This window comes from Ambystoma mexicanum, chromosome 3q (genome assembly GCF_040938575.1).
Source record: "Ambystoma mexicanum isolate Mex_15411 chromosome 3q, UKY_AmexF1_1, whole genome shotgun sequence".
Lineage (NCBI taxonomy): Eukaryota > Metazoa > Chordata > Amphibia > Caudata > Ambystomatidae > Ambystoma > Ambystoma mexicanum.
Genome location: NC_090926.1, coordinates 28,221,602 through 28,234,119, shown reverse-complemented (window position 1 = coordinate 28,234,119; position 12,518 = coordinate 28,221,602). Strand labels below are relative to the sequence as shown.

The 12,518-nt window shown below is 45.8% G+C and overlaps 1 protein-coding gene across 2 annotated transcripts in view; it reads right to left on the bottom strand.

Annotated features, from left to right (window-relative positions):
* Positions 1-12,518, bottom strand: part of CSNK1E (casein kinase 1 epsilon) — a 324,271-nt gene that overhangs the window by 174,834 nt on the left and 136,919 nt on the right. For both annotated transcript variants that reach the window (XM_069652976.1, XM_069652977.1), the window contains one exon: positions 1,586-1,696. In XM_069652976.1, coding sequence (XP_069509077.1) covers positions 1,586-1,696 — 111 coding nt within the window. The remainder of the gene's footprint in view (positions 1-1,585; positions 1,697-12,518) is intronic.

Below are 12,518 nucleotides of genomic sequence, written 5' to 3'. Positions count from 1 at the left end.
TGATCCTCCTCCTGATCCTCTTCTGTGTCTGCATGCATGTCATAAAGGTCAGCAGTACAAGACCGCTTTGCTGGAGGCTGGGGTGAAGATAGGGGCTGAGTAGTGGAAGACCGGGGCTGAGAGCTTGAGGCTTGATCAGTGGGAGGTGTATTTTGTAAACGTTCTAAGGCATGAGGGTTCTCTTCAAAGAAATTTGCAAAGAAAGTCATTCTAGACATCACTATGTCCTCTGCTGACCATTTGGCTGAGCTGGGGATGACCCCAAAGTAAGGTACAGCAGGTGTGTGGGTAGGTCCTTATTATGTAGGGACTCACTTAATGGACCCTCCCCCTCCTCTTGTGGGACAGTTGCAGTTTCCTTGGACAGGGTAGACTCCACCCTATGAGACCCATCTTTCAAGGGTCTTCTCTTTATGATTAGAGCTCTTAGAGGAAGATTTTTCGAATTAGAAACTTTAATAAGGCTTTCTGGGACATGTTTTTTTAAAATCAGGTGTGATAACCCTCTTTAGGCTTCCCTACCGGTTTCGACGAAATGTGTCAAGTTTCGGCACTGGGAAGGACATCTGCCACTGCCGACGTTCAGTGTTCGGTTGAAGAAGTTTTATGGGTGGCGTCTTGTTTTATGGGGCCTGTCATGAGGCGACTGAGACTTGGGGTGCCCAGAGGACAGGGAATCCACGGATCTGCCCATAGACGCCGAATCTCGGCACTTGGCTGGCGGAGCCGACACATCGCCACGGGGTGTGTGTTTATTGTGGGAAGATGGAGTGCTCTTGCCGCCGGGTGTAGTTTCCACAACAGAGCCGGCCGGTCTGTCTCCCAGGGTCGGGGGCTAGCACTTGGGAACGTGACTGTTCCCTGTTACCCTCCAAAAAGGCTGCGTCGCTGCCGTCACTGGAGGCTCCCTCCACGTCCATGGCGGCCTCGGTCTGCATGGCGTGATGGGCAGAGCGTTTTGTTGTGCGATCTTTAACGGTCTTGGGTCAAAAGAGCTTACAAGCCCGACGGTGCCCTTCGTCGTGGTCGCGATTTAGACACAGGTTACACACACTGTGTTTATCGATCCACTGAAACTTTTTACTACAGGATGGGCAGAACTGAAAGGGTGTCGGGTTGTCTTGTCCTTTGTCTTGATACTTCACTGCGTCGAGAGCACAGCGTTGGGCAAAAAAGGACAGAAAGAGTAACTCTATTTTAAACTTTGCATAAGCAAATGGCGTCAGTTGAAATTGAACTCCACGAGAAGCGGCCGCTCAAGATGGCAGGAAAAAAACAATCCGAGGTACCTCGACGCGTGATGGACCATGGGTACATGCACATCACACTAGGGATAGTATTACTTGCACGCACTGTTGACGTCCCTTTTCGAGATTTGAAAACAACAACTGTAATACTCTGCAGCTTCCACTAGATGTCGGAATCCTTAACATGTGACGTGAGCAAAGTCTCCTTTTGCAGAATCACCATACCACATCTGCTTTGTCGAAGCGGACTGGTGGACTTTCCACTGCTTGTCATTGGTCACCCCCTCAGTGATGAAAGACATGTTCTATTCCCACTAGCACTTTAAGATCCAACTCACCCCCTCCTTGCATCATCTTGTAGAACTTGCTCTCTATGTGCAGCTGGGGGTGCTTGGTCTTCACACACTCCAGCTTAATAGCAACTTCTTCCCCCGTTGCAATGTTCGCTCCTATATGGGAAAGAAGCAAAACATTAAGAAATGAACACATTATAACTGCCCTGCACACCACTACCATAGTGTGGCCAAAACCACCACCTAACCCCTGCTTCTGCTTCTACCCTTTCCCATCATTCCCAACATGCAACACCGCCTCACAGGCACACTTGCAAAGCCTCAGATATTGATCACACAACAACCTATTACCTGCCAACACCAACCACACAGCTGCTCCACTCCCTCAAACACCACACTGCCAATCAGTCCCCAACACCACTAGCCTACCTAGCTCTTTCAACTTTCCCGAATGTTCAACTTGTTTTCACAAAATCAGCAAACCAACTAACCTGCCTTCAGTTAACCTGAGTTCATTACCATCAACCCTACCCCCAAAGCTGCCACCCTTTTCAACAAAACTATTGTCTGCACCTGAGGGAATGAAATACCAACCTGCACCTTCCTTTTACTTGCTTTACTTTTTGAGTAATAGACTGTGAAGAATGAACTGGGGGAGAAAAGTAGAAGACTAATGATGGCCTTGTTACAGTTGTGCGCTATTGTTAGCAGCTGGCAAATAAAGGCAGGCCAAAGGTGTTCTTAAAGTAGCTTTGTTGACCACAAACATTAACGCCACCATAGATGCTGTGGTATGCACGTAAACAATCGCAGTGAAATACACTTAAACAAGTAAGTTAAGCGCCAAAAAGAGGGATCTATAAAAAGAGCAAATACATAACTAGTTAGCTCTTCTAAAAAGGTGAGGGGTACAAATTAAAATACAAATTAAAATAACCATGCACGCTTTGAAAAAAAATCCAATGCGCATTTGGGTGTAATGTGTTGGGGAGCCAAGCTGTTGATGTTGGCCAGAGATCCTCTACTCATATGACATGCAGTAAAACAAGATAATATCTCGAAAAAAGTTTCAAATCTTCTGTAGCCGATTGGTGGCAGAATGAAGTGGACACAGCAGTAACAGTGAAAGACACTCCAAATCGACATCAGACTCCAAAAAACGCAGTCAAATAAATAGTTAGAAACATACACTATAATGCAGCAGCATATAGGAATACAACTGAAAGTGATTTCCCTTCCACCGCCACCCCTCCACAATCTCCCCACAAGGTCAAAATATATAAGTCTAACCTAGCATGACCTGGTCTATCCAAGTCATAAAAAGGGCCAACCAATAGACATGGACTTCAGAAACACAGTACCGGTATAGATAGTTTCCAGTTTCCAAATAGAAATTAGTATAAACAATATAAAGAGTGAACTGCAATGATTTATTATATTAAACTATACAACTAATCACATGTCACTTAAAAAATTCAAGTTCTTGTTCTAAAACTCCAGGGCCCAAAGTGAGAGCAAAAGTAAACATTGCAGTTCAGTGAAGTACCTTAATAGTTCACTTGGAGGAGTTTGAACATCCTCCCCATGGAATCAATTGAGCCAAATCCCAATGGGCCACCAGAGTAATGGGAAAAGGTAGGGCAACTTCTCCTTTTACCCCAGATGTAGAAGAAGATCAGGCAACCAGCCAGATGGGACGCCCAAGAAGAAACCCAGTCCATGGTTAAAGAACCAGCAGGCCAAGTAGAGGGGTCTAGGAGGGGTTGGGACGGGGGGGGGGGATAAAGCCTACACTAGTCAATGGAAATCAAAAGGTGGTGGGCCACTACTGGCTGACGCAGGGGAACCATGAATAAAGAAAACAAGGAATATATGAGGCCCAGTGACAAGTACTCTCATGGCTGCATCTTGCTAACTAAGCCCAGAAACGGCTGGAGAACAGAGTTTGGGCCCAGATTTAAGTCTGGCTAGTCGTAGTTGGGACCTGTGTGTAGAAGAGGCTGAAACTCACCACACAGCAAGGATCAAGACAACCAAAAGGAGCCAACAGGACACCAGGGAGGACAACTGGTGAGGCAAAAGCACCAGCATTCACAAAGACCGCACCAGGAGCACCGAATAACCAGACAAAGGTTTCAGGACAGCCAAGGGGGACAGAAAAGGGCAGCCAGCAAGAAACTGTCTCAAAACACAAGCAACAGCAGGCGGCAGTCCAGGACATCCGAAGCACAGAGCTGAAGTAGGGCAGTAGCAAACCTCTCGACTTTCAGGCCTAAATAGTCCCCCACCTTTAAAGGCACTTGGCAAAAAGGATTTCGCAGGTAGGTGGCACTACAGGTGCTAGGAAAAAGGTCTCATGAAGGAACAGTAAGCACAGACAGGTAGGTCGACAGCAGGAAGCAGAGCCCAGGATGTGATTCCAGCAGCAAACAGGGAGCAAGGAAAAAGGAGCCAGGGTCCAGCCAGCGTGGGTGGCCACAGCAGTGTCCTCATCAGGATCCCACTTTCAAAAGCAATCTTCAAGGAGTTCAGATACAGATCTCTTGAATGCAGGGTTGCCAGAACGGGATACCCATTCCTAACCCAACTGGATCCGAAATCAAGACCAAATATATCCCAATTGCTTGAAGACCAATCAGTGTGTCCAATTATCATACAGTATCTTCTGTTTGTGTTCCAGGATCCAGTACAATTTGCACAGTACAAAAGGGCATTGTTAAGGCTCATATTGCGGTGCAACATCTTACTTCTAGTGCACATTCAAAATGGGGAAATTAATCAGTAACCATAGTCATTCTTTAACATTTTTGATATTTGGCAGGCTGCTTATTGTGTTTCATGCCATCTCTAGGAAACTGTTACTGTACCAATGCAACCTGAGAAGATAACTACTCAAGTACCGTGTAGACCACCAGATTTAAGTGCAAGAGTAGTTCATGACAACCCAGTTTTATTCTTTGCATTAAGGGATGAGTTACTCTGACCTTTTGCCCAATATCTCATACCCCACTATATCTCTCATTTCATATGGGTCACCCACCGTTGTATGGGCAACTCTGGAAGTACTAAACAGGACAAGCACCCAGAACTCCCACTCTCAATGCCGGGCAGGAGGAGCTCATCCAGGACAGTTTTCTTCTTACTTTGGAATTTCGGGAGTTGCGGTTTTATGCACGCAGGGTACACGTCCCACAATGTATAGAGAAATAAACACTTTGCATCCGGGATGAGTCAGCTTTTGTCCGTCCAGCTAGAGGCCTGTAAACTCAACCAGTGCCCTCAGACCCTGGACATCCACTGTGGAGATTGTATCACTGATGTAAAGCAACGCACCTATTAATATATAAACCTGACTCTCGACAGCTTATCCCCTTATGCTATTAATTTACCAGAAATATGGGTAAAACCCTCACCTACATACTTGCTTTTATCACATGAACACCCAATCCATGCTTTCGAGCCTGTACTTAAATTCCGGCATTGACACCTGCCTAAATTGTGTGGTCCTGGACCCACAAAAAACGTGCTTCGCCACCACCACAGTTCCCATGTCCACCATTATTTTTTAATTAATGTGGTTATTTAAGTGCAGGTGATTTCATTATTTTAATATGGGGGATCTCCGCTAGGCCAAAAATCAGCACATAAAAGAAAAAAAAGTTGTTTTTCAAATTATTCCCTTTGCTGAGAAAAGTAGCCTAAAGCAGCCCAAGATAAGGCAACACCCACACTCCCTATTTTGAGAAGCCCAGTGGTGTGACCAATAGCGCAATACGGGAACCCTGCCTGAGTGCCTAATATCTCCCACTGTACTCGGGGGAAGTGGGGTGAAGAAGCTAACAATGCAATCACATTCCAGGCAAGCAGTAAGTGTTTGGCAGCCAGCCAATCAGGCTTGCCCTAAACCATGCAAAACACTTGCCACATTGGATATATTTTGGGAAATTAAGACTTTAAACCAGTCCACGTCAGTTTAAACTAAAACCAGGGGTTCCTCTGTCAGCTCAAAATTAGCTTACGTCATTAAACTTGAAATGTTTACCATGCATCATGGACCACATAGACAAAGAGCTGGCCCAAAACAAAATGGCTGGGAGAAGGGCTTAAAAACGCATCAGCTCCCAAATGGCTACCATATAGGTGCATTGAGGTTACTAAATCAGTGTAAGTCAATAAACACCTTGATAAGTAAACGTTAAAACCGAAGCTGCTACAAGCCCACTTCACAACACACTTTGTGACACAGAATCGATCAGGCACCAAAACCGTGTGCTTAAAAATCATCAATGCCATGTTTGGCATTTAGACTACGAAAGGAAAAACATCAGAAAAAGGGTAGTAGTGGCACTTCATTACAAAAGTCGAGAAACCAGGAAAGCCAGCAAAAGGTTTAGAGGTCCCAGAAAGTTAGGTATCCACAACCCCAAAAATGAAATTTTGCTGCAACAGGGACGTATAGTAGAAGGCCATCAGAGAAAAGAGTATGGGCAAAGCCAAAAGGACTGGCTTTATTTAATGTCACTTGCAGTTTCATGTGCTCTGATAAAGAAATCACAAGTACAGGGGCTGTCATGCACTAGGTACACTGTCATGAGGCCAGATGCAACCAGTTGCACCGATCTGCAGTCAGCCCATGTCCAGCGTTGTGTGATGGATACAGCGATGATAAACACAGGTGCAGCTCATATTCCAAATACTGCCTTATATTTTAGATACAGCCTGAAATGCCCAGATAACCAGTTAACAGGCATCGCTATTGCAAATACTTAGAAAAAGTTGCTCCATCAAAAGATTCTGCAGAAATACATTTCACAGATTGCACTCTGTGTATTCAATGCAAGAGTTCAAACATGTCCTTTAATAGCCCGCTGTCAATTCCAAAACATTTTGTCCTCACTTCATTGTATATTCACAAGTATGTTTTTTTGTGCCAAAATACCACACTGCCCGTATGTTTCAAAGACTTGCTCTCCTTCAGGGAATACAATACATATTTTTTTTACTGAATGTTAATCCAATAGGTCTTCATGTACTGCCGATCATACAGTGTGTCTGTACCAGTCCAATTTCCTGATGGCGACGGGTTCCTTCCCCAGTTACCAATGGACTTCTTGAATTTGTTGATTAAATTGTGAATTTGACTCATTTGATTCCCACTCTCCTTGTATTTTTTCCACACGAGTATTGTCCCTTCTTAAGGGCAAAGATATGCTTGACCCTGGGGTAAGGAACACGTTTGATGTGTGTTCTAGTGAATCCAACACAAAATGTAACCTAGGATGTCAAACAAAACAAAGGGGAGATAGACTAGGATTCAATTTCAGCATAGGATTCAATTTCAGCATCAAAATAAGTGTTTGATCACGGGTCACTTTGATCCTGCACGCAGAAAACTGGAACTGTGTGCCTCACTCACCACCACCACAGGTTTTGCATAAGCCTCTGTCTCTCCATTTGTTGAGAGGAATTTCTAAAACTCAACCGTAAACGGCAGATTTTAAGAGGCCACTCTAGTTCTGGTGAACAGGGAGATTCAAGAGCTTAGCCAAAAACCCAACCAAGGTAGTGTAGAAAGCAGTCAAGGCTTAATCTCAGGAGAGTGTGAGCGTGGCCAGGGGTCCCAATGAGTCCACACAGAATGACAGAATTGAGCTCAGAATAAGTCAGTTAAAAAAATACTGTTATGTATGTAGACCTCTTAGAACACAGCAAGAAATGAAACTAGCAGGTAGTAATATCAGACAAAACCATATAACACATATATACATTCACCAATCGGTTCACTGAAAATACATCACCAAATAATGAACCACGTGAAACAGGTAAGTACTGAGGGTGTAGGTACAATGATTACAATCAGTCAAGTACAATTCCCTTTACTTAAGGAGTCCAGCACTGAGATGTATGGGGCCTAGTGACCAAATGACACAGGTTTCAAGACAAGGTTTCTCCAGGGAAGGTTTTCTCTACATGGATGCAATGGGCTGTGGTAGTGATTTATAAACAGTTCAAAACTAATTTCAAAGTTCAATCAAAATTTGCCAGAAGACCTGCAAGTTCTTTCTTCCAGAACCAAGGCTAACCCACGGGCAGGAGTCATGACCCAGGTTCGAAAAAACCAAAAGGTAAGCAAGAGGGAGATAGGTCTTTGCAAGCAATATTTTCCTATGGAGGACATGTGGGTGGAGGGGGACAGGCATAGGTATGCTTACTTACCCACCCCCTCCCCCGACTCGGATTTTCCCCAGGGGTCATGAGGAATCGTCTGAGTCGCTGAGAGCACAACCTTCCATCCTGGGTTTGGGTGAGAGGTGTTGAGCTGTTGCAAGTTCAAGTGCTCTTCCGGTCAGGTGCAGCCGCAAGATACAAGCCCAGTTGATGAAGAAATGCAGACTTTCGCTATGCAGAACTGTTCAGGACACTTCATGGGATGGAGGAAGGAGAGTTCCAGCGAGGCTCACCATTTGCAGATGACAGGCCTTCGTCCTTCCAGTCACAGTCAGTAAAGTAGCTCATGGACAGGTTACCCTGATTCTAGGAAGCTGACATTTCAAGAAAGACTTCTGGCACAAGCTGGCGACTACCAAAGTTATGGTGACGACTCTGGGGAGTTAGCCCACGAGGGAGCTTGTCAGTCCAATAGGCAGACCAGCGATACTTCTGAAGACTATTCGGGAATGCAACCCCGAGAAGACGTAGAGACTAGTTGGTCCCACTAGTCCAAGGGTCGAAGCACCAACAAGGATCTTTTGAGATCAGGCAGAGCAGCAGGGCTTCACTGGGCCAATCCATGGAGAGGATTCTGGTCCACTGCCCAAGTCGTCCTTGGGTAGTCAACAGGCTGCTCATCTTTGAAGGATTCTTGGCTCGAACGCAGATCTGAAAAATGGCTGCATGAGTCCTCCTCTTATCCAAATCTGGAACTGAAAGCAAGTCCAAGACCACCAATGGAAAGAATCTGCACCAAACAGCCAGTAGTTGTCCAATCAGGTAAAACTACTGGTTTCAAATCTACCCCCAGCAGCAGACTTTCTGGCAACAAGGCTGTGGAATGGGAGGACCGCCCCAGCCGCCTTCCTGTGGCACACTAACTCGCAAAAAGCAACATCTTTCCCAGGCAAGTGTATGACCTTATAACATACATGCCAACCATCCAGATTTAGGCAAGAAACTCCTGATTGTTCAGTGAAAAATATTGCTCTTTTTCACATTCTACCACCTAAAATAATTCTTTCCCCTATGCAGTCCCATGGGACAATTGTTGTTGATCGATTACTCTGACGAAATCTCCCTCCCAGCTGCGTCGGAATGTTGCCATGTACATTAGAAGGGATTTCTTGACCTGAGATGAAAGCAAGGCCAAACTACTATATGGCCAAATCTCATGGCACTGCCATTTTATGGCACTAGCCACATTTTTTAGCCATACACTCAACCAAAGTAAAGACAAAGGCTAAATTGCAAGATTATAGTGTAGCATTTATGAGAGGAGCGTCATTTACCTATACTTTTCAGAATAATATGTTGGTGAGTGCATGACAGAACTACCAGGTACAGTATGGACACTTAGTATGAGGGTTTGCAGCAACAGAATTTCTTGGGGGCTGCCTTCATTGCCATGCCAACCACATTCAGTCATGGAAAATGTACATTTGGCACAAGGTTCGGTAGGTAGTTAAGTCTGGTGAACATAGTGGGGCAAGCCGATGCCATTGCCCTGCAATGATGATCCCACCCTCCCCCCTCCGACAAGAGCTCAACACTAGACGGGCATGTGTGCTTGAGTAAACCCAGAGTGGTGATTTGTTCAGCTGAAGTGGTCACTGCCTTTAAGAGGGACAGGTCATTGCAGCAGTTTCGGATAGTACAGCAGCAAATGCAGTGCGATCGCTGCAATCAAGGACGCAATACAGTGGCAAAAGAAAGATCTGGCATCAAGTGACCAAAAGCAGAATGAGACCGAAGTGCCCTGGACAACAATTACTGACAATACCTCAAGGTACCATAGCCTCCAGCTTGTGGTCAGAATGTCCAGTGGGAGTGGGGCGGTAAGTGCAGGGAAGGCGGCACAAATGAACGTTTAGAAATTATGATACAAGTGGAATCACTATACATTAGCAATGTATATACAACTTCATGATTAGCAAAAGACTGAACTTCTATGCAGAAAAACTAAAACAAAATAAAGTTTATTGGTTTAAATGCATTATAAGGCAAGCAAAACTAAAAACCCCATCCAGATTCCCATCTACATTGAAAGCAATCCGTGGATGCTGAATTCTTGTGAAAACAAGGACAATGGTTCATCACATTCAATGCTTTAATAAAGATGTGGGATTGGGAAAGGGTGTAACAGATGGAGCTGTTTGTGTTAAGAAGAATTTGTTAATACAATATTACACTAGAGGAAGGGTCTTTCACATACACACACTTGCCCCAAGTGCCCCCTCCAATGCGTAATTGGGTGCATGGGACAAGCTGGCCTCCACATGCACCATCCAGTTCCAATTTCCCTCTATTTGTAAAAATTCTCATTCAGGTTGGCCTTTCTTTCAAAGTGCAAAGAATTTTTTTTAAAGGAAAGCAAACCTGCATAAAGACTAGAGCTTTAGGCTCAATATAGTCCACAGATGCAATCTCCCTCTATGTTAGGATGGTAGTATACATGTCTAAAAGTGTGCCTTTTCATATGAGCGGATAGATCATTTTATTTATTTATTGGGTATTTATAATGCGCCTATGCAGCAAATGGTGTTTCAAGGCGCAACAAGACAAAGGGGGCGGGCGGGAACAGAGATGAATAAAAATAAAAATGGTCCTACTAGGACTTGTGTCATTCGGATTGTGCAAGTGCAGTAACAAAAAGTGCAGGGGAGTGGGAGAGGAGGGGGATGCGGGGGGGGTGGGGGTGCCAGTCAGACCAGATTACGCTAATGCTAAGGAGGGAAAGGGGGGCTGGATGGGTTCAGGGGTGCAGACCCTGGCATGTTAGTACAGGGGTAGGGAGCACATTAGGGCAAGTGCAGATTGGGAGGAGGGTTAATCAGGGCAGACCGAGATACTGGGGTAGATTTGGCAAGGAGGGCCTGGTGCCCTGTATGAATCAGAAGGAAATCAGGCAGCCAGTCAAATGCAACAGAGGGGACATTAGCGGGGGAGAGGGAAGGAAGAGAAGAGGAGGGTCTTGAGAAGCTTTCAGAACTTAAGGAGATTCAGCTCAAGCCAGATAGGGGTAGAGAGGCCATTCCAGAGGGAGGATCCTGCAGAAGAGATGTATACATCACACTCTCTGCTTGGAAAAGCGTCTGATCTGCAGAGAGTTGGAGCTAGAAGACCGAAGGGCTCTTGCAAAGAGGTATTTAGGGGGAGAGAGTGGATGTAGTGGGATCCCAGGCCCCAGAAAGCCTCCTGGATGGGGCAGAGGGTCTTTAACTTGATCCTTGCAACAACCGGGAGCCAGTGGAGATTGTACGCCTGGAGAGATGCAGTCCCTCGGTTTGAGGTCAAGCATAAGTCTTGCAGTCCTATTCTGGATTAGTTGAAGGGTGTGAGGGAGGATTTAGGCAGATTGAGAAAGAGGCTGTTGCAGGAGTCCAGACTAGAGAGGACCAGAGTTCTGGAGATATTGAGTTTGTGAGGGGAAGGTGTGGAAATGGAAAATGTCTCTGAGGAGGTGCAGCTGAAAGTCGGCCTTCTTGGCAAAGTCCGCGATGTGAGGAAAACAGGAGAGAGAGGAGTCAAAGTTGACACCTGTGAAGGACCGGAGGGGGGTGTCAGTACTTCTGCTCTCTATATGGTAGAAGAAAGGCACAAAGGACCCCAGCCAAGGTTCTCTATTGTTGGTAGCAATGGACGAGCAATCAAGGTCTAGCTTCTCAGGAGGTGATGCGGGCTGGTTCTTAAGTACAGTGTAGTCCCCAAGCACCCACAAAGGAATGTCTACACACTGTATTAGTTAAAACACAGTCTTTATAGAAATAAGGTTCAAGTTTATATACACAATCACGATAATACACTTTGTGCTCTGGCAATTCTAAAATGGTAAATATATACAGTTCTAGGTGGTACCACGATTACTCCGATTCCATTAAAATGCATCAACTGTACTCAGTTCAAATAGCATACGAATCAACACAGCAAAACTATGTCAACCATAGATTTAGGAGGAAGACAAGTTGGTTAGACAATTGGCAGAATACTGAGCCCCTACCGTCAAGCACAGTTCTGTATGAGGATCCCCCCCCACCTGGGCAACCTTCAAATGAAGATGCACTACAAGCCCAGTCCATATATTGTCTATTAGAGTCTTACCTTCTTCAATAGTTCTTTGTCGGGCAACCACAGGCCCTTCTTGAGTGCGCTCCCTTTCAAGCAGGAGCCATGGGTCGTCTAACTTCCGAGATGAAGAAAAGGTGAACGTTGTCGGTGAGGCAGCAGCTTCGGTCCTTGCGGCGTTTGTTGACAATCAGTCGAAAATGTGCTGCAACAGGGGAGGCGTGCGGTGCACCTCGACGACGATGGTTCGTTGCCGCAAAGAGTCAGTGAAGAACTTTGGCACAGCAAGGGCGTCGAGTCATTGGCTAACGGGACGTGACCACGGCTGGCTTCAGTAGCTTCGTCAGCGTCTCGAAACTCTTCGGGTGGCGGGAAACCCACCGTTGGATTCTCCTCGGTCGTCGGCGGCCTTTACTTTCTCCAGCAGGACGAAAGGGGTTGACGATTATGAACAAGGGAGTCCTTGCATCAAATGTTCTTAGGCAAAGGGAGCATGGCTGTCTGGTGCTTCTCTTCGTTCTCCTCGGCGGTCCCCTTCTCCGGTCAGCAGCCTTTCGTAGGTCTGTCTACCAGGGAGCTTTGGCAAATATCAGCTGGTGCACGATGGTCCCTCGTAGCTCAGGGAGAGGTCTCCTAGCCAGGTCCTCTTTTGGATCAGTTCTTGAAGGCACAGCAGCTTTCAGATTGCAAGGAAGGGAACAGC